Genomic DNA, 20,567 nt, shown 5'->3' on the forward strand with positions numbered 1-20,567 from the left:
CTAAAGAAACTGAAGACTTCATACAAAGGTGTACACTACAGTCTTCAAAGACAAAGGACAACTGGCTCTAACAAGGACACAGTGAGATGTGGAAGGTCCAGATGTACAACTAAACAAGAGAATAAGTACATCAGAGTCTCTAGTTTGAGAAATAGATGCCTCACATGTCCTCAGCTGACAGCTTCATTGAATTCTATCCGCTCAACACCAGTTTCATATGCAACAGTTAAGAGAAGACTCAGGGGTGCAGGTCTTATGGGAAGAATTGCAAAGAAAAAGCCACTTTTGAAACAGAAAAACAAAAAGAAAAGGTTAGAGTGGGCAAAGAAACACAGACATTGGACAACAGATAATTGGAAAAAGTTTTATGGATCTTAACCCCATTGAGCTTTTGTGGGATCAGCTAGACTGTAAGGTGCGTGAAAAGTGCCCGACAATACAGCCACATCTATGGCAAGTGCTACAGGAAGTGTGGGGTGAAATGTCACCTGAGTATCTGGACAAACTGACAGCTAGAATGTCAAGGATCTGCAAAGCTGTCATTGCTGCACATGGAGGATTTTTTGATGAGAAATCTTTGAAGTAGTTTAAGAAATTCTGAAAAAAATTTCAAATTGTAATAGTAATTTTTCACATTATTAATGTCCTGACTATACATTGTGATCAGTTGAATGCCACTTTGGTGAATAAAAGTACCAATTTCTTTCCATAAGAGCAAAATCTGTACACTATTCTAAACTTTTGGCCACCAGTATATATATATATATATATATATATATATATATATATACACATACATATATACATATATATACATATATATACATACATATATACATATATATATATACATATACACACACAGTATACATGCATACTTATGCAATAATACTATATTACCCAACATCTGGCATGTACCTACTTTTAGTGCAAAGTAGAAGGATGCGAAATGGGATAGTCACATCTTTTGTGTTCATTTGCCTTTTGAACTTTGACCACTCCTCCAGGTGAAGCCATTGCTGCAGGTGACCCGTCAGGATGAGGAGATTCAAGCTCGTGAAGCTCAGCTACAGAAAGCCAAAGACCAGCTGAGCAAACTGGAGCTTGACTTTACTGAACTGGACAAAAAAACCCAACAGGTACATTGATTATTGATCTCTTTCCAAAATATGTGTACTTACTTTTTCTTTCCTTGTTTCCCTCAACTTTTGTTGCACATGATGGTATTTTAGTATCATCTTATTGAAACTAATGCTGTAATTTAGAAATTAATTTAATTATGAAAAAATCTTAAAAAATTATGTTACTCCATTAATATTCAATATACACTCACTGGCCACTTAATTAGGTACATCTGTACATCTACTTATTCATTGATTATCTAATCAGCTAATCATGTGGATGCAGTGTAATGCATAAAATCATGCAGATATGGGTCAGGAGTTTCAGTTAATGTTCTTATCATGCATCAGAATGGGAAAAAAATATGATCTCAGTGATTTTAACCGTGGCATGATTGTTGGTGCCAGACGGGCTGGTTTGAGTATTTCTGTAACTGCTGATCTCCTGGGACTTTCACACACAACATTCTCTAGAGTGTAAAAAGCATTGTGCGAAAAACAGAAAACAACCATCGGGTGGCAGTTCTGTGGACGAATACGCCTTGTTGATGAGAGAGGTCAGTGGAGAATGGCCAGACTGGTTCGAGCTGACAGAAAGGCTACGGTAACTCAGATAACCCCTCTGTACAATTGTAGTGAGCAGAATAGCATCTCAGAATGCACAACATGTTGAACCTTGAGGCGGATGAGCTACAACAGCAGAAGACCATGTCGGGTTCCACTTCTGTCAGCGAAGAAACAGAAAACTGAGGCTGCAGTGGGCCTACCATCTGTGTACCTCAGCAGAAATCCAGCTTTTTCAGACCAGGTGATGTTTTTCCAATCATCTACTGTCCAGTTTTAGTGAGCTTGTGCCCACTGCAGCCTCAGTTTCCTGTTCTAAGCTGACAGTAGTGGTACCCGGAGGGGTCTTCTGCTGCTGTAGCCCATCCGCCTCAATGTTCGATGTGTTGTATGTTCAGAAATGCTTTTCTACATAGAACTGTTGTAACGTGTGGTTATTTGTGTTACTGTCACCTTCCTGTCAGCTTGGACCAGTCTGGCCATTCTAGGTTGACCTCTGTCAGTAACAATCCGTTTTCACCCACAGAACTGCAGCTGGATGTTTTTTGTTTTTTGCACCATTCTTTACATTTGAGAGATTGTTGTGCGTGAAAATCCCAGGAAATCAGCAGTTACAGAAATACTCAAACCAGCATGTCTGGCACCTACAATCATACCATAGTCTAAATCACTGACATCACATTTTTCCCCATTCTGTTGGTTGATGTGAACATAACTGAAGCTCCTGACTCGTATCTGCATGATTTTATACATTACACTGCTGCCACACAATTGGCTGATTAGATAATCGCATGAATAAGTAGATGTACAGGTGTACCTAATAAAGTGGCCGGTGAGTGTATATCTTTTTTCCCCTATATCATTTTACACTTTAGGACCACAATAAAATAGATTTAAGAGGGGTCTTTAGTGCCATTGTACAATAACTGGTTTTCAATACGGGTCCATAGGCACATACACAATCTGAAGCCATATAATAGACCTTATTCACAGTAGCACCATCTTTAATTATTAATGGGAAAATAAATTACAGAACTGAATGCAGAAGTATCGAGATGTTTTTAAAAGTTTAACTACTTTTAACTTGACACTGCGTCTGAAAAGCGAGAACTCATGGCACAAGACATTAAAAAAACAGCATGATGCAATGCAATGACCAAAGACGTCTCTCTGCGGGTGTATACATATACACCAACAATTAAAAAGTAATCCAAGGACACAATCTGTGTGAACAGCCTCAGATAGATTGACAAACTCATTTGCATAATGGATTGCTGTGAACTGTAGGCCAATGATATGCTTCTGTTCAGTGATATAGAAATAAACAATATATTTACTTCTAAAGCCACTTTTTTTTAATGTATATTCAGTGATATTTACTCATCTGCCACAACAATGTAATGGTGTCTCTCACAAAAGGAAGGCAATTAATATGTAACTATTAGCAATTAATTTGATTAATGTATGAGCTTGTTATGTACTTAATTTGATTTCATTCTTTAATGAATTGACAGCCTTAAGGAAAACCAAAGCAAGAAACTGTTTGTTTGATTTGCGTATTCATCTTTGTACATGTCAGCTGATGGAGGAGAAGGCGGTGCTGACCGACCAACTGCAGGCGGAAGCGGAGTTATTTGCAGAAGCAGAGGAAATGAGAGCACGGCTGGCCAATCGCAAACAGGAGCTTGAAGATGTGTTGGGAGAGCTCGAGAGCCGATTGGAGGAGGAAGAGGAGAGGGCTGTCCAGCTGACCAATGAGAAGAAGAAGATGCAGCAACATATCCAGGTGAGGAGGATGGTGGTTTCAGTCAGTGTGGAGTGTCTCATGTCCAGGATGAATGCCTTCTGTCAACATCTCTGTGTTTCCTCTCAAGGATCTGGAAGAGCAGCTCGAAGAGGAGGAGGGGACACGCCAGCGCCTCCAGCTGGAGAAAGTCACTCTGGAAAGTAAAGTGAAGAGTCTGGAGGCCGAGAACTTGACTCTGGGAGAGCAGAGAGACCGATTAAGCAAGGTATTTAGAAAGAAAAGAGGGTTGAGTACCATAAACCATTAGAGTAAACTCAGCTAACTAGATTACAATACTACAGCGGTTCATGAATCTCTTTCTCTGTCACTTTCACAGGAGAAGAAACAGCTGGAAGAGAGACTGAATGAAGTGACAGATCAACTCACAGAGGAAGAGGAGAAAGTGAAGAGTCTCAACAAGCTGAAAAACAAACAGGAAGCTGTCATTGCTGATATAGAAGGTATGATGTTATCCTAGGAATATGAGGAATTGTTCACCCAAAAGTTTTCATCATTTACTCACTCTGATATTGTTCCAAAACCATATTACTTAATTTTTTTCTGTGGAGCACAAAAGGTGATTTATTTCTTTTTTTAAGAATATGGCCACTCTTTTTCATACAATGAAAGTGAATTAGTACTGGATCTGTCAAGCTCCGAAATGACAAAAAAGCACCATAAAATTTTGTAAAAGTAGTCATTTTGTGACTTGTGCATCATATTCCAAGTCTTCCAAAGACATAAAATAGCTTTCAGTGAGGACCAGTCCAAAACTGAAGTCATTCTTAGCTGAAAGTCTTTTCCTTCTCTGTAGCCCTCAAATAAAATATTGCGACAGTATGGTGTTTGTCTTCAGTGGCATTGAGTCCATACATCAGCAAGTCCAAATAGTGCATTTCACATCATCAGCATAGGGGAAGATTATCAGTGAATAACAACTTTTAATTTCGGTCTGTTCCTCTCATAAAGCTATTATATGGCTTTAGATTGTGTACGTGTCATATAACCCTCCTATTGTCTTAAAAAACTGCACCCTCTTCCTTCAGGTCATTTTTGACTTGTATTGAAAATCATTCAAAATGCACAAATTCTTAATTAGTGTACTAATTGCACTAAAGACCCCCCTTGACGAAAGGGGGGGAATATATACTTTATATTGAATATTAATGAAGTAACATATTTTTTTAAGAATTAACAAAACAAAATACTCAGTGTGTGTGTTTGTGTGTGTGGACATATGCATGTGTGCACAAACCCTGTTTGAGAGGAATGTCTGCAATTTGTGGGAAAGATGCAGTACTCAGTGGAGTAGGTGGAAGCAGAGAACAGTATGGGGCTAGGGTCTAAATTTGAACTTTTTATATATATATTTTTAGGTCAAATTTGATTATTAGTTATTAGCTATTTAATATATATATTTAATTTGTTCTGATGGTCTTGACAAAGTCACAATGTTTGGTTCCAGTACCAAAAACTATGTGTTATTTATAACATATTCTTTAACTGTCCCAATAGAAGGGTTAATGATACTTACTGTATATGGTGCATTTTGGAGCTTAACAGATCCAGTCCCTATCCCAGTACAGGTTTTGAACGATTCTGTTTCTCTCTGACACTTTTATGAGAAAAGCTCAAACAGGTAATAAAGTCATACATTGCATTATCTTCCATTAGAGCGTCTGAAGAGGGAAGAGCAGGGTCGTCTGGAGCAGGAGAAGTGGAAGAGACGGATGGAGGGAGAAGCAGTGGACGCACAAGAGCAGCTGTCTGACCTCGGCTTACTCGTCACAGAGCTGAGAGGAAGCCTGAGCCAGAGAGAGAAAGAGATCACCACACTACAGACACGGTACAAACACACAAACACAAGTCTAAGCTGGAGTCAATATGGGCCAATCACTTTACTTTGAGACAATACATTCAAAATTGCTCTTCCATTGTTTCTCTCTCAGCCTGGAGGAAGAGGGTGCCCGGCGTACAGAAGCTCAGAGGGCTCTGAGAGAGGCCATGTCTCAGGTGTCTGAGCTCAAGGAGGAGGTGGAGAATGAACGAGGGATGAGGGAAAGAGCTGAGAAACAGAAGAGAGACCTGGGAGAGGAGTTAGAAGCTCTGAGGACTGAACTAGAAGATACACTGGACACCACAGCTGCTCAGCAAGAACTCAGGTGTGTACGTGTGTGTGTGTGTGTGTCTGTGTGTGCGTGTGTATAATGTTTAGATGAGCATCTTACTTCACTCATGGCCTAAATAGACATTTGATTCTGGTAAATGGCAATACTTGTATTTCTGGTAAATCTTAAAAAATGTGACTGTAATTTTAAAACTTATGATAGGTCCAATGGAGATTACCGTTTCAGAAAATGAGTGTCAGCATATTTTATATTTATTTATTTATTTATTCATTTTTTCAGGACCAACAGCTAGATATTTCTACAGAAACTATGCAACTTTATATCTGGAAAATGAGAGGAAATTGGGGCTGGGCATCTGCTCTAATTTCCTTATTCTGTTATGATCCATAAGTCCTCAATATGGCCCGATTTGATTCTGATTTCCAGTTTCATTCCGATTCTGATTCTAATTCGATATTGATTCAGTTAGGAATAGTACAGATACAATGCCAATTTTTCAGAGATATAGTATGGATAGTAAGGATATTCAGTCTAAACTAATGTAAACAGCTCCATTGTTCATTCATTTGTACAAAAACATGCTTTTATTTGGCATATAATGGCAAAGTTGATATTGAATCACTCAAGTGATGATTGCAACTAATCAGAAAATCTCTATTTTAATCCAGAAAGACAGTTAACCACAGGCATTTTTGACAGCTTTGTTTAACCAGTTTAAATGTGTGTGTGTTTGTGTGTAGGTCTCGCCGTGAGGCTGAATTAGGAGAGCTTCAGAGGTGTTTAGAGGAGGAGACGCGTCGTCATGAAGCCCAGCTCTCAGAACTTCGCATCAAACACACTGCTGCTGTTGACTCCCTACAGGAGCAGCTGGACAACACCAAGAGAGTGAGTCTGTTTGTGTTTGTGTTGAATACATGTGCATATGCAAGTTATTGTTATACTGCAGGTTACATGGGTAGCTATGTAGCGTTTTCTGCACTGATGTTTAATCTGTGTGTATGTGTGTGTGTCCACAGTCCCGTCAGTCTCTAGAGAAGGCGAAGGCTATGCTGGAGGAGGAGCGCTTGAACCTGAGTGCTGAGCTGAAGACGCTGCAGGGAGGGAAGATGGAGAGCGAGAGGGGCAGGAAGAGAGCAGAGGGACAATTACAGGAACTCAATGCACGCCTCTCACAGGCTGAGAGAGAAAGAGAAGAGAGAGAGGAACGACTCAGTAAACTACAGGTAGAAATGGGGATAGAAAAAGGGAAGGAAATGGGCTTAATTGATGTATGACTTTATTTTGAAGACTTTGGGGTAAATTAGAGCATTCTGGGAAAGTGTTCTTTTTACCATAAAATTTAATTTATATGATTACATAATAATATACGTAATAACAGCACGATTGCAAGAGCGACACTGCTTTTGTGGTGGTGTAGTGGGCTAAAGCACATAACTGGTAATCAGAAGGTTGCTGGATCAGTCCCCACAGCCACCACCATTGTGTCCTTGAGCAAGGCACTTAACTCCAGGTTGCTCCAGGGGTATTGTCCCTGTAATAAGTTCACTGTAAGTCACTTTGGATAAAAGCGTCTGCCAAATGCATAAATGTAAATGTAAATGTTGTACAAGAAACAATCAAAAATTGGCCAGTGACAGTAGTTCATGCATTTCTTCTCTGCCAGCTAAAAAAGCTCTAAAAGAAGCCAAAAGGCATCAAGCACAACTCCGCTCCCTGCACTCCTCTCATACTCTGGTTTTAAACTAGTGGGGTTTAGTTCCTAAACAAATCAGTGTTTTTGAAAAAACTGTGAAAAATTGTTCTCATTAACTTCCATTGTTTCGGTGGTGAAAGACTCTTTGTTTTTTAACGAATCATTTGAGTCAATTATCGAATGACTCATCATAACATAAAAGACGCACATTTGTCACCTACTGGCAGAAATATGCAATCTCCAGATATGAATCAGTAAATTAAATCAAAATTAAAATCAGCACTATTGGAACGCCTCTTGTCCAGTTAGATATTAGGACCAGAACTAACTGTAGTATAAAGTGAAATACTGTATATACAAAATAAATAAAAATGTATTTTGATGACATATAATTTAATGTTTTTGGAAACAACTCATTCCGTATGTCGTGTGTATAGTAACATGTTTTTGATTCATTCATACTGAAAAATGAAATTTATTAGTAAAAACTACACAGTTATATGAATATACCTCCTTAAATTAAAATTTGACTTTAAATTCTGTATCCAGGTGGGTCCTGTTTACTATCTCAAATCAAATTCAATTTTGAATGGGGCAAATCTTTCTCTAACTTCTCTCTCTTTCTCTTTCTCTCTTTCAGTCAGAGCTTGAGTCTTTATCCAGCTCTCTCTCCTCATCTGACTCAAAATCTCTTCGTTTGAAGAAGGAGGTCAGCAGTCTGGAGAGTCAACTACATGATGTGCAGGTAACTGTGTGTGTGTGTGTGTGTGTGTATTTTTTATCTAATAGCTTCTGCTTTATATTAATAGGCTCACAGGGCTAACCTGAAGAGCTATTGAAGAAACCATTTTGGCATCATGCTTGGATGGATGTACAGAAAATGAAATCCTCCCGAGATTCTCCACCAACACTAATTGTTGTTCCGTTTAACAGCAGATCAGTGAGAAGCCCTGAATGTGATGGCTTAATATCTTAGCATACTTAATTTGGGTGTGTTTGTGTGTGCGTGTTACAGGAGCTCCTGCAGGAAGAGACACGGCAGAAGTTAGCATTGGGCTCACGTGTTCGCGCTCTAGAGGAGGAGAAAGCTGGACTGATGGAGCGATTAGATGAGGAGGAAGAGAAGACCAGAGAACTCACACGGCAAATTCAGAACCATACACAACAGGTATTTTCAAACAAAGAATGTAAATTAAAAGTATGTGTAAAAACTATTCACTAAGGGAAAGACAACTTTTTGTTGTGTCTGCGCAGCTGGCTGATTTAAAAAGGCAGACAGAGGAAGTGAACACTGCTGTGGAGGCCGGGGAGGAGGCCAGGAGGAAGATGCAGAGAGAGCTGGAGAATGCTATACAGAGAGAGAGAACCAAAGAGGAAGAGAAAGAACGAGTAGACAGACAGAAAGAACGACTGAGAGAAGAGATAGAGGACATGACCATTGCTCTGCAGAGAGAGAGACAGAACTGTACTGCTCTGGAGAAGAGACAGAAGAAATTCGATCAGGTGAGGAACAGACAGGAGAAACTGATGGATGGATGGAAGAGTGAAGAGTCCAATTATTTAAGTTCATCACTCTTTGTCTTTGATATTTGACCTTCAGAGTTTAGCAGAGGAGAAGGCAGTGAGTGCTCGGCTGTTGGAGGAACGGGACCGTGCAGAAGCAGAGAGTCGAGAGAAAGAGACACGCTTCTTGTCTCTCTCTAGAGCGCTGCAGGAAGCCACAGAGCAGAGAGATGAGCTGGAGAGAACCAATAAGCAACTCCGCCTTGAGATGGAACAGCTCGTCAACGCCCAAGATGACGTGGGCAAAAATGTACAGTTTGTTTTGTACCAATGCTCTTATATAGGGATTGTTCATATGTAATAACATGCATATTAAGTTTATTAATATGTAATAACATGTGTATTGAGTTTATTAATATGTAATAATTAGAGCTATCAATTGATTAATCGATTTTTTAAATAGTAATAATTACATGACATACCAAATAATTAATTGAATTAATCACAATTTATTACATACATCATTATTTGCTGAGAAAGGCCCCCAAATATACACTGAGCCACATTATTAGGTACACCTGTACATCTGCTGTACTTATTCGTGTGATTATCTAATCAGCCAATCGTGTGACAGTAGTGTATAAAATCATGCAATATGGGTCAGGAGCTTCAGTTAATGTTCACATCAACCATCAGAATGATTTAGACCATGGCATAATTGTTGGTGCCAGACGGGCTGGTTTGAGTATTTCTGTAACTGCTGATCTCGTTGGGTATTTTCACACACAACAGTCTCTAGAGTGTAAAGAGAATGGTGTGAGAAAAAAAAAACATCCAGCGAGTGGCAGTTCTGTGGGCGAAAAGGTTAACGATGAATGGCCAGACTGGTCCAAGCTGACAGGACAAACAAAAAACATCCAGCGGCAGTTCTGTGGGCAAAAACAGATTGTTAATGACAGAGGTCAACGGAGAATGGCCAGACAGGTCCAAGCTGACAGGAAGGTGGCAGTAACCCAAATAACCACACGTTACAACAGTTCTATGTAGAAAAGCATTTCTGAACATACAACACATCGAAAATTGAGGTGGATGGGCTACAGCAGCAGAAGACCCCTCCGGGTACCACAGCTGTCAGCTTAGAACAGGAAACTGAGGCTGCAGTGGGCACAGGCTCACCAAAACTGGACAGTAGATGATTGGAAAAACATCACCTGGTCTGACAAATCTGGATTTCTGCTGAGGTACACAGATGGTAGGCCCACTGCAGCCTCAGTTTTCTGTTCTTGGCTGACAGAAGTGGAACCCAACATGGTCTTCTGCTGTTGTAGCCCATCCGCCTCAAGGTTCAACATGTTGTGCATTCTGAGATGCTATTCTACTCACTACAATTGTACAGAGGGGTTATCTGAGTTACCATAGCCTTTCTGTCAGCTCGAACCAGTCTGGCCATTCTCCGTTGACCTCTCTCATCAACAAGGCGTTTTCATCCACAGAACTGCTGCTCATTGGTTGTTTTTTGTTTTTCACACCATTCTCTTTACACTTTAGAGACTGTTGTGTGTGAAAGTCCCAGGAGATAAGCAGTTACAGAAATACTCAAACCAGCCCATCTGGCACCAACAATCATGCCATGGTCGAAATCACTGAGATCACATTTTTCCCCATTCTAATGGTTGAAGTGAAAATTAACTAAAGCTCCTGGCCCATATCTGCATGATTTTATACATTACATATGCTACCAAACGATTGGCTGATTTGACAATCGCATGAATATGTAGATGTACAGATGTACCTAATAAAGTGGCAGGTGAGTGTATTTCATTCATATAATGCATATTAATTCAAAGATTTATAAATGTAATATTTATGGCCTATAATAAATATGTAATACTAATTAAAATTCAGTTTAAAATAAATTGCATTACTGTGGCAGATGAATAAAGCATTGATTAAACAATACAAAAAGTGGCTTTAGAACTCAATATATTGTTTGGTTTATTCTCATATCATTGAACAGCAATCTGTTTTGAGTTTGTCAATGTGTCCAGTTCTCACAGTAGGCGTTCTTGCGTTCTGTCTGTGCTGTTTTTAATTGCCACCTATTGACGCAGCTTGTAAAAACAGATGTGCTTCAAGCTGAATTTATGTATGCGTCAGGGGGCATTATTTTTTATATAAGTAATCACACTAAATTAATGCATTCAATTTACAGCCCTAGTAATAATGCAATAATGTGGCTATTATTAAAAAATAATGCAATTGTCTTTATTGATTTCTTTATCTCTCTCTTTCTTTGTTTCTTTCTTTCTCTGTCTCACCTCCTCAGGTTCTTGAGCTTGAGCGTTCCCGACGGGCTTTGGAAACAGAAGCCCAGTCTCTGAAAGAACAGACCCAGGAGCTGGAGGATGAGCTGACAGAGGCAGAGAATGCTCGTCTGAGACTGGAGGTTATGCTTCAAGCCCTCAGAGCTCAGTTTGAGAGAGAGATCAGCGCCAAGGAGGAGAAAGGAGAAGAAAAGAGAAGAGCACTCAACAAACAGGTACCTGCCCATTACAAAACAATTCTTTCCATGATTTTACTCATTGTCTTACTCAATCTCTTGGATCTCGTTCAGGTACGAGAGCTGGAAGTAATGCTTGAAGAGGAGAAGACTCAGAGAGCTCAGACTCTTACGTTCAAGAAACAACTAGAGACAGAGCTGCAGGAGGCGGAGTCTCAGGTGGAAGCAGCCAATCGGGGCAGAGAGGAGGCAATCAGGCAGATGAAACGTCTCCAGGTTTGTCTGTTGAAATAATCAAGAATAAACTGCACCATATTTGTAGAATACATGTTGCTGAGAGCTGTTATGTAAGTAGTCACTTGTCAGGAGTGATGCTTTGAAAATGTATAGATACTCAGTGAGGATGTTATTACTCATGGGTGCGAATTACACAGTGACCTATGTCACTTTACGTTAAGGTTGTATACGTTACCACATGCACATGTAACATGTATTACATTCCAAATTAGGTTGAAGAAATAACAGTGAATACTTTTTCACGCATTTGTTCATCTTGTTTTATGTTAATTTATACATACATATTGTTCATTGTTAGTTCATGTTAGTTCTTAATGGTGTTACATTACTAATTTTTACTATTAAACTGTATTAGTGTATGTAGAAATTGACATATACCATGATAAAAAATAGTGTAAAAATATAGTTCATTCTTCATTTTAATGTATACACAAGACACAATAAGTATTTGATCGATTGGAGTACATGACGCGCCAGGGGCAGGCCCCTGCCCGGTCATTTCGGCCGCTATGGGCAGACGGTTCCTCCCCACTCAGCGCATCGACTTCCAGGGGCACTCCCTTGTCGGAGCGCCCTGAACCCTCTCCTTGGGAGACTCAGATGGCCGGTCTACCTCGAAGGCACAAGCACAGCGGCTGCAGCGGGAGCCGCGAGGGTGCTCTGGGGGCGCCGGCCTTGAGAAACGCACCTTTCCCGGTTACATGGCTCGAGGGCCATACCCCCGCAACAGCCAGAGGACGGTCCGCATTGCGAGACCCGGGTGTAGGACCCCAGAGCACATTCGCCAGTCACGTTGGCTACCTGGTTGATCCAGTAACATATGCTTGTCTTAAAGATAAAGCCACGCAGGTCTAAGTGCACAAGTGAAACTGCGAATGGCTCATTAAATAAGTTATGGTTCCTTTGAACGCTCCCCACGTACTTGGATAACTGTGGCAATTCCAGAGCTAATACATGCAAATGAGCGCTGACCTCCGGGGGTCGGGAGGGTTGCGTGTATTTATTAGACCCCACACCCATCCGTGACAGGCCTCTTGTCCGCCCTGGCCGCTTTGGTGACTGTAGATAACTTCGGGCCAACTTTCGATAGTACTTTAGGCGCCTACCATGGTGACCACGGGTAACGGGGAATCTGGGTTCGATTCCGGAGAGGGAGCCTGAGAAATGGCTACCACATCCAAGGAAGGCAGCAGGCGCGCAAATTACCCACTCCCGACTCGGGGAGGTAGTGACGAAAAATAACAATACAGGTCTCTTTCGAGGTCCTGTAATTGGAATGAGCCTATCCTAAACCCATGGGTGAGGACCCATTTGAGGGCAAGTCTGGTGCCAGCAGCCACGGTAATTCCAGCTCCAATAGCGTATATTTAAGCTGCTGCAGTTTAAATGACAAGACACAGGAATGTTAATGTATACACAAGACACAACCTTATTGTAACGAGTTACCGATATATTTATAAAAAAATTTATCAAATGATACTTCCATGGATAGACTACCTAAATGTAAATATTATCATGCACTTTCTCAACTACTCCTAAACTAACTTTTCTTCACTAAATAGTGAAAAACTTCCCTCTTTGTTCTGTTTCTCTGGCTCTTGTGGTCTTCACTGGTGATTGAAATCTCAATACAAAAGGAAGGATTTATTTATTTGTTGCTTATAAATCACTCCGTGTTGCTATAATTTGCTATCAATATAGGGCTTAATTGAACTTTTTCTTGGTTCAAACAATGCATATTTGTTTCCTACACTGCCATCAGGATATTTAAAACAAAAAATTAGTTGATTTTATTTATTCATTATTCTTAATAGTGTTATTCTATCTGACATGAGAACATTTATCTTATTTTCATTTAAAATCAAGCACTACAGTTTTCTTTTTTTTTTCTACCGGCCAATGATGATTCTGAGAAAACGCACCCACAACCTATTATTGTTGCTATAGTAACGAACGCAACTTCCAAGTGTGTCTGACTGTCAGGTAAAACGCAAACATTTATTTCAGCTTTGTTGTTAGTTTTGTGGTTATTTTCCGTAATTTCAGCAGACATCTTACTTCATACATTTGAATCATCAGCATTAGGTTACTTGGACCGCTCAGGCAATGTCAATGGTATAGTCCGTTTTAGGGGTGGCCTAGATTACAACTTAAAATCAAGCAGAGCTATAGAAATGTACATATTTAAAAATAAAGCTTCATATTACGAGTACATTCTACGACCCCCCCAACATCTTGTTTTGACATCCTTTGGGGAGGTTCAAGCCTTGATTAGGGGGTCTTACCCACCCAACCCCCCACCACCGTAATTCGCACCCTGACTCATGTGTGTTTTCAGGTTCAATTGAAGGAGCTTCTTCGTGAGCTGGATGAGACCAAACTGGCTCGAGAAGAGATTGTCTCCCAATCAAAGGACACCGAAAAACGCCTGCAGACACTGGAGGCAGAACTATTACAGCTAACAGAGGTGAGTTACAATAAATATATCTCTGACAGATTGACAAATTAAACTGCAAATTGGATTGCTGTGCACTGTAGGCCAATGATAGGCTTATTATTAATAATATGGAAATAAATATATTGCCTTCTAAAGCCACTTTTTGTATTATCAATGCTTTACTTGTCTGCCACAATAATGTAATTGTAATGTAGGCTGGCAAGCAATGACAGGCAGGAACAGACGATGACGATGAAGCGTGCTAAATCCAGAAACATGAATCCAAACAAACAGACTTGACTTAACTTGACTTGACTTGACTTGAGTACGCCAACACAAACAAACCTTCAAACAATACCTGACCCTGATACAATGGAAACATGAGACATAGACACGGGTAACATCAACCAATGAACAGAACTATAAACAAGATAAACAAGACAATGACCATGAACCAATGACATAACAGAACTAATAACAAGACTATAGCCTGAGGGAAACAGGACTCACATGACTTGACATGGAAACAGGAAATAACATGACATGGAACTACTTTTCAAAATAAAAGACATAAGCACAAAACATGAACACATCTAGATGTGACAGTAATGCATTTTAATTATCTGAATTATTATTTTGTAATATATATTATATTTATAATTATAATAGTTAAATATACAGTTATATATTATATTTGTAATTATTTGATCATTATATATTGAATTATTGTTATTTTTGTTTTTTTGCGATTAATTGCGATTAAACATCATGTAATTAATTCTATTAAACAGCCCTATTTTTATCTATTTTTTTTTTCACCCTCTTTAACAGGAACTGGCTGTTTCTGAGAGGCAACGAAGGCAAGCTCAGCAGGAGCGAGATGAAATGGCGGATGAAATCGTCAACAGCTCAAGTGGAAAGTCAGTATCTGTGTGTTGAGGTTTAATGCTCCTGTAGAGCTACTCTGTGTTAGTGAGCAAGGGGATGGGTCTTTGTGTATATACGCTTGAAAGCATTCACATTTTGAACCAGAATTCACAACATATTTAACATCCGTAATATAATGTATTTCCGACTAAATCATAAATTCTGCTGGAAATAATGGTGGGTCCATCAGAATGTAATTGGCTGGAAACATGCTAGGCTATGATTAGGGATTTGCGATATATTGAGTAGTCACGCTATATTTCCAAAGACTTTGCTGACAATATAAAACAAGAACATCTCATATATTGTGATAATTTTAAAATGGCTTTTATTTTGCTATTAAGTTTCCTAAAGATTGTATCATTCGTGATTTGTAAGTATTAAAGCATTAAGACAGAGATGTTTTAATAACATCTCTGATTTAAACTTCAGTAGAAAAAAACTGCGTTAGAGTTGGTAAGTTTGATTCATTTCTGTGAATCAGTTCAAACTGTCCATTTCAGTAAATTTAATCAAAACTCTGATTCAACAATTTGTTTGCGTCATCACTCAAAATGCTCAGAGAAGTTCCCATGTGGCATTTTTCATGTATTAATTTGTTTTAGAAAAAATATAAATGTAGGTAAATATTACTATTTACTGCTGTATTGGTGCAAATAAACGAAAAAAATAAATAAATAAATTATATATATATATATATATATATATATATATATATATATATATATATATATATATATATATATATTCTATTATATTTATGTATATATTTATAATTTATTGTATTTATAATATAATTTTATTTATAATATAGATGAAAGTACAGTATATAAATATATGGAAGTATTATAAATATATATAATTTATAATTAAATTGCTTATGTTCCTCATTTTGAAACTCACTTTGAAAGACTAAATGTAAATGTAATAATATTAAATATAAAAATCACCATTTTAAGCCATTTCAGAGCAAATACAAAAAAAAAAACAAGATGTCGAATATCATTAAAAGGCTAAAAAATTAAATAATATTATTTTTATTTGATTATTTTTAGTTATATAGCCAAACCTTGTCTATGGTAGTTTACATTATTTTTGCCTGCCCATGTGGAATTGTTTGTGTCAGAGGAAGTTTGTATTGTGATGAAAAATTGTGAAATTATTTTTATACTAATTGTGCACTGATGACATTTAGACTTAAGAAGGGAGTTAATAGAGTCAGTCAATATGAAATTCAAACTTTACCATGTTTTTTCCCCTGCAGATCTGCCCTGTTTGAGGAGAAACGGCGTCTGGAGGCCAGAATCACTCAGCTGGAGGAAGAATTAGAGGAGGAACAGATTAATGCTGAACTACTTGTCGAGAGACAGAGGAAGAGCACCTTACAGGTACATATAACAGCACGCACACACACACACACACACACACACACACACACACAAACACACATACACACACACACTGTACTATTTTTTACTTTAAACACAAGTACTTTATTGATTGTTGATTGTGATAATGGTTTTACATACAAAAAATGGTGACAGGAAAATAATGTGCCAGTAATTGAAATACAAATAATAATGTACAATAAAATACAAAGACAGAAAAAAACATTCAACAAGACATTAAAGGGATAGTTCACCCAAAAATGAAAATTCTCTCATTATGTACTCACCCTCATGCCATCCCAGATGTGTATGACTTTCTTCTTCTTCTGAACACAAACAAATATGTTTAGAAGAATATCTCACTTCTGTGGGTCCATACAATGGTCCATACAAAGTGAATGGGGACCAAAAACTTGAAGCTCCGAAAAGCATATTAAGGCAGCATAAAAGTAATCCATATGACTCCAGTGGTTACATCCATGTCCTCTGAGGTTATATAATATATGTGGGTGAGAAACAGATCAATATTATAGTCCTTTTTTACTATAACTCTCCACTTTCACTTCATATCGCCACCTAGTCGTCGGTGCTGGTCAAAAGTGGAGATTTATAGTAAAAAAGGCCTTAAATATTGATCTGTTTCTCACCCACACTTATCATATTGCTATTGAAAAGACATGGATTTAAACACTGGAGTCTTATGGATTACTTTTATGCTGCTTATGGATTTTACTTTTATGGTTTTGAATATTTAAAGTTCTGGCCACCATTCACTTGCATTTTGAGGACCTACAGAGCTGAGATAGTCTTCTAAAAATCTTCATTTGTGTTCAGCAGACGAAAGAAAGTCAAACACATCTGGGATGGCATAAGGGTGAGTAAACGATGAGAGAATTTTCATTTTTGGGTGAACTATTCCTTTAATAAACATTAAGAATACTCTAATAAATATATACACAGACACAGATATACGCAGTACACAGAGTGTGCTGCTCAAATATGAGTTTTGATAGTATACATGCGCTTGTATACTATCCTACTCACAGATACATCAATAGAGCACCCTGTCTATTTCTCTCTTTCGGTTAGGTTGAGACACTCACAGTCCAGTTGTCAGGCGAGAAGACACTGGCACAGAAGAGCGAGAGCGCACGTGAGAGCCTTGAGAGGCAGAATAAAGAGCTGAAAACTCGTCTCAGCGAGCTGGAGGGGGCTGTGAAGGGCAAACATCGGCTCAGCGTTGCCGCTCTGGAAGCCAAGATAGAATCTATGGAGGAACAACTGGAGCAAGAGAGACAGTAAGACACAGGGAGAGTGGGGGTTGCTGAAGAAAAACAACTCAGTTCAAATGGATGGATAACATGTAAGGGTTAATGTAAAGTCAGCTAGTCATTATCAGAAGGAGTTTGTTTTGTAATAATAAACAGCTGGCTGTAGATTATCCAACTTTTGTACACATTGGCGTGAAATATTGACTTGAATATAAATTATTTTATTTTGTGAGAAGAAAGAAACTGAAGAGTGATATTGGAAACATGAAACTAGCAAAGCTTTGGATGAAAATCAGTTTTCTGGGGTAAGGATCAGTTGAAGAGTTTAGCAGTCATTATACAAAAATAATTAAACGCAGAATGACCAATTAACCAAGCATTCCAGAGACCGTTGTTATAAGACATCAATATTAAGATTCTACATTCACTGTGAAGATCCACCATATCTCTTGAGTCTGATCTCACCATCTCCCCTCTGTCCCTCCACAGAGAGCGCACCGTAGCCAGTAAACTGGTGAGGAAAACAGAAAAGAAACTGAAAGAGGTTTTGATGCAGGTGGAAGATGAACGGAGACACGCAGATCAGTACCGAGAGCAGGTACTCCTCCACATCCCTCATCCTTCAACATCTCCAATGCTTCTTGATCTATAAAGCTCAACAGTCATCATCCTAGGTTTTGGAACTATATTTCCCATTCACTCTCTCCAAAAGTAATTCAGTAAAGCATTTCCCCTTAAGCAGTTCATCAATAAAGATTTCCAAAATTTGAACCGAATCTACCAGCTTTGAGATTAATCACATCATAACATTTGATTTGAAATCATAATGATTATTACCACAAAAAATTAATTTCGACTAGTCCCTCCTTTTCTTTAAAAAAGCAAAAATGTGGGTTCCAGTGAGGCACTTACAATGGAAGCGAATGGTGCGAATCTGTAAACATTAAAATACTCACTGTATCAAAAGTATAGCCACAAGACATATACAATATGCATGTTAAACTGATTTTAGTGTGATAAAATCACTTACTAACCTTTTCTGTGTAAAGATATAGGCAATTTTGTTGCCATGAGAACCTAGTGCCATAAACCCTAAAGCCCTAAATGACCATAAAAATTACGACTTAATAGTATAATCCCAAAAACCCTAAAACTAAGATTTTAACAACTTCACATCTCAAATATTACGAGTTTTAACAGAAGAATTAATGTGTGCTTTTATAAAATTACAAGCTTCACATTTCTGCCTTTAAACCTTTGAAAAATTTGCCAAATTCACTTTCATTGTAAGTGCCTCATTGTAACCTCCCTTTTTGCTTTTTAAAGAAAAGGAGGGATGAGTCTAAATTAATTTTTGTGGTAATCAACATTATGCCACAAATGCTGTAGACTGAGCTTAACTTGTCTTGAACCCGAAATTTTTTTATTTTTTTTTGCAAGAATGTAGAAAACTTGAATTGCTGTTGTACTCACGCTGACTTCTCCGTGATATTTTTAAATAATCCATTGTGATTGGTTGGCCATGATTGGGAGCAAAGTTGCACACATTCCCTGTTCCCATTTCCACTGTAACAGCGACTTCAGGATTGCGGGTAGTGTAGTACTTTACCAGAATTTCACCAATTAAAAACAGCTTTTTAAATCTTTGTCTGTAGTTGGATAAGTCTATGGGTCGCCTCCGTCAACTGAAGAGGCAGTTAGAGGAGGTGGAGGAGGAGAACTCTCGCTCCAACGCTCAGCGCAGGAAACTACAGCGAGAACTGGAGGAAATGAGTGACAGTATGCAAAGCATGAACCGCGAGCTCAACACTCTACGCTCACAACTCAGGTAAATGTACAGAAAAGTGTGAGCTGGTTATGACTGTTTTATGTAGTTTGCCTTTTTGTTTATCAGGATTCACAGTGAGTGAGAGCCACGCATTCATTTGTTTTCTGTTATCTAATTGCTTATGCATAAATACATTTGCAAAATGAACAATCCATTTCTTGAATTGTAAGTGCATGTTTCATTCACCCATTGACTCTTCTAATGCGTCTGATTGTATGTGCATCCTTGTTTGTTTGTTTGTCTCCTACACCCATTCAGCGCCACAGAACGGCAGAAGTCAGAACAGTAGGTGTTTCATGTGTATAAAGGGCTCAGACTGTGTGTTGTGTGGTCCTCTCTAAGCAATTCCCGTCCTCTTTTGATTCTGGTGGTGTGTAGAGGTGCCCTGGGAGATTAGAAACTGTTTCTTTGTTCTTTGCAGGTGGTTTATGTAATCAAGATTCGATTTTGATTATCTCGTGTTTATTGACAGTGTAATGTGATTGACAGTTTCTCTGTTCCACCAATCACAGTTTTTTCTCCTTCAGTTTCCTCTTTCTTCCAGTTCATAAATACAGTATATACAGTGGGGTCCATAAGTCTTGAGACCACTAGTGAAAATACTTCTGTTTTGCATTTTTCTAATTTAATAAAAAAAATTATAATAATAATTCTAACTTATACTATCAACATAACAATTTAGTGAAAAAATAAATTATATGCTCCCCATTTGCTTTAATAACAGCATGCACTGGAGCTGGCGTGGACTCCACAAGTTTGTGTAAAACCTGGTGATTCATGCTATCTAGCATGATTTGATATTGTTTCAAATAGCATCTCGTGTGCTTCAGTGGAAGCAAGGAACTCTGTCCTTTTGTACAAAGAAGTTAAAGGAATAGTTCACCCAAAAATTAAAATTCTATCATAATTTATTTACCCTCATGTTGCTCCAAACCTGTATGCATTTCTTTCTTCTGTGGAACACAAAAGAAGTTATTTTGAAGAATGTTTTTGTCCATACAATGAAAGTCAGTGGGGTGCAAAATCAAAATTGGACTTCTTTTGTGTTCTGCAGAAGAAAGAAATGCATTCGGGTTTGGAGCAACATGGGGGTGAGTAAATTATGATAGAATTGTCATTTTTG

General features: G+C 38.4%; 1 protein-coding gene and 1 long non-coding RNA gene across 3 annotated transcripts in view; one reads left to right on the forward strand and one right to left on the reverse strand.

Annotated features, from left to right (window-relative positions):
- Positions 1–20,567, forward strand: part of myh14 (myosin, heavy chain 14, non-muscle) — a 56,583-nt gene that overhangs the window by 30,495 nt on the left and 5,521 nt on the right. Inside the window, exons 23-43 of one of the 2 annotated variants that reach the window (XM_051718914.1) lie at positions 1,008–1,139; positions 3,265–3,471; positions 3,560–3,697; positions 3,809–3,932; positions 5,146–5,317; positions 5,421–5,633; positions 6,341–6,485; positions 6,617–6,823; positions 7,934–8,038; positions 8,309–8,461; positions 8,548–8,796; positions 8,894–9,106; positions 11,123–11,335; positions 11,411–11,572; positions 13,932–14,060; positions 14,862–14,950; positions 16,222–16,345; positions 17,435–17,643; positions 18,106–18,214; positions 19,272–19,444; positions 19,703–19,729. In XM_051718914.1, the coding sequence (XP_051574874.1) occupies positions 1,008–1,139; positions 3,265–3,471; positions 3,560–3,697; positions 3,809–3,932; positions 5,146–5,317; positions 5,421–5,633; positions 6,341–6,485; positions 6,617–6,823; positions 7,934–8,038; positions 8,309–8,461; positions 8,548–8,796; positions 8,894–9,106; positions 11,123–11,335; positions 11,411–11,572; positions 13,932–14,060; positions 14,862–14,950; positions 16,222–16,345; positions 17,435–17,643; positions 18,106–18,214; positions 19,272–19,444; positions 19,703–19,729 (3,293 nt within the window). The remainder of the gene's footprint in view (positions 1–1,007; positions 1,140–3,264; positions 3,472–3,559; positions 3,698–3,808; positions 3,933–5,145; positions 5,318–5,420; positions 5,634–6,340; positions 6,486–6,616; positions 6,824–7,933; positions 8,039–8,308; positions 8,462–8,547; positions 8,797–8,893; positions 9,107–11,122; positions 11,336–11,410; positions 11,573–13,931; positions 14,061–14,861; positions 14,951–16,221; positions 16,346–17,434; positions 17,644–18,105; positions 18,215–19,271; positions 19,445–19,702; positions 19,730–20,567) is intronic. The other variant, XM_051718915.1, reaches the window with a different exon arrangement.
- LOC127452972 (uncharacterized) lies at positions 3,487–11,514 on the reverse strand. The gene is made up of 4 exons (XR_007899342.1): positions 11,388–11,514; positions 11,115–11,264; positions 5,126–5,276; positions 3,487–3,625 (listed from the first exon to the last, which is right to left on the reverse strand). It is a non-coding gene; the product is annotated as an uncharacterized LOC127452972 (long non-coding RNA).

The sequence above is a fragment of the Myxocyprinus asiaticus genome, chromosome 15 (genome assembly GCF_019703515.2).
Source record: "Myxocyprinus asiaticus isolate MX2 ecotype Aquarium Trade chromosome 15, UBuf_Myxa_2, whole genome shotgun sequence".
Taxonomy (NCBI): Eukaryota; Metazoa; Chordata; class Actinopteri; order Cypriniformes; family Catostomidae; genus Myxocyprinus; species Myxocyprinus asiaticus.